This window comes from Cariama cristata, unplaced genomic scaffold (genome assembly GCF_000690535.1).
Source record: "Cariama cristata isolate BGI_N322 unplaced genomic scaffold, ASM69053v1 C11049354, whole genome shotgun sequence".
NCBI lineage: Eukaryota > Metazoa > Chordata > Aves > Cariamiformes > Cariamidae > Cariama > Cariama cristata.
In genome coordinates, this window is record NW_009645126.1 from 295 (window position 1) to 1,258 (window position 964).

At 54.9% G+C, this 964-nt stretch overlaps 1 protein-coding gene across 1 annotated transcript; it reads right to left on the reverse strand.

The window, feature by feature from the left end:
* Window positions 1-332: 332 nt before the first annotated feature.
* Window positions 333-920, reverse strand: LOC104168203 (uncharacterized histidine-rich protein DDB_G0274557-like; the record flags this gene model as incomplete). The annotated part of the gene is made up of 3 exons (XM_009708702.1): window positions 333-337; window positions 562-636; window positions 818-920. Coding segments are annotated over 3 exons (183 nt in total), but the record flags the coding sequence as incomplete, so codon positions are not given.
* Between the last annotated feature and the right edge of the window lie 44 nt (window positions 921-964).

Genomic DNA, 964 nt, shown 5'->3' on the forward strand with positions numbered 1-964 from the left:
TGATGGTGATCATGGTGGTGATGGTAACAGTGATGGTAACGGGGATGGTTGAGGGATGGTGATGGTGACGGGGATGGTAATGGGGATGGTGATGATGGTGATGGTGACAGGGATGGTAACGGTGATGGTGATAGTAATGGGAATGGTACAGGTGGTGGTAAAGGTGATTGTGGTCATGGTGGTGACAGTAATGGTGATGATGATGGTGACAGAGATGGTAAAGGTGATGGTAAAGATGAAGGCAACGGTGGTGGTAAAGATGACGGTGATGATGATGGTGATGATGATGGGGATGGTAAAGGTGATGATGATGGTGACGATGGCAATGGTGATCATGCTGATGAGAGGGATGGGTATGGTAAAGGTGACGGTAAAGGTGATGGTGATCGTGGTGGTGATGGCGACGGCGACAGGGATAGTAACAGGGATGGTGACAGAGATGGTAATGGGGATGGTGGGGATGGTGACGGTGACAGGGATGGTAACAGAGATGGTAATGGGGATGATGGTAACGGTGATGGTGACAGGGATGGGGATGGTAGAGATGATGGTAAAGGTAACAGTGATCGTGGTGGTGATGGTAACAGGGATGATGGTGGTGATGGTAATGCTGTTGGTGATGGTACGGTGACGGTCATGGTAACAGTGACAGCAAAAGCAATGGTGACGGTGAAGGGGGTGGTGCTGGGGTGACACTGACGTGACCATGACAGCAACGGTGATGGTACCGGTGCTTGGGGATGGGGATGGTGAAGGTGAAGGGGATGGGGATGACGGTGACGCTAACGGCGACGAGGGTGGGGCCGGTGACACTCACGGCAGCGGCTGGGGTGGCCCATGGCGGTCCAGGTGCCGTCGCGCTGGCACTTGCGCACCTTGGGCCCCACGATCTCGCGGTCGGGCCGGCAGACGTACTCGATCTCGTAGTCGAAGGGGAGGAAGCGAACGCTCTGCACCTCCTCGG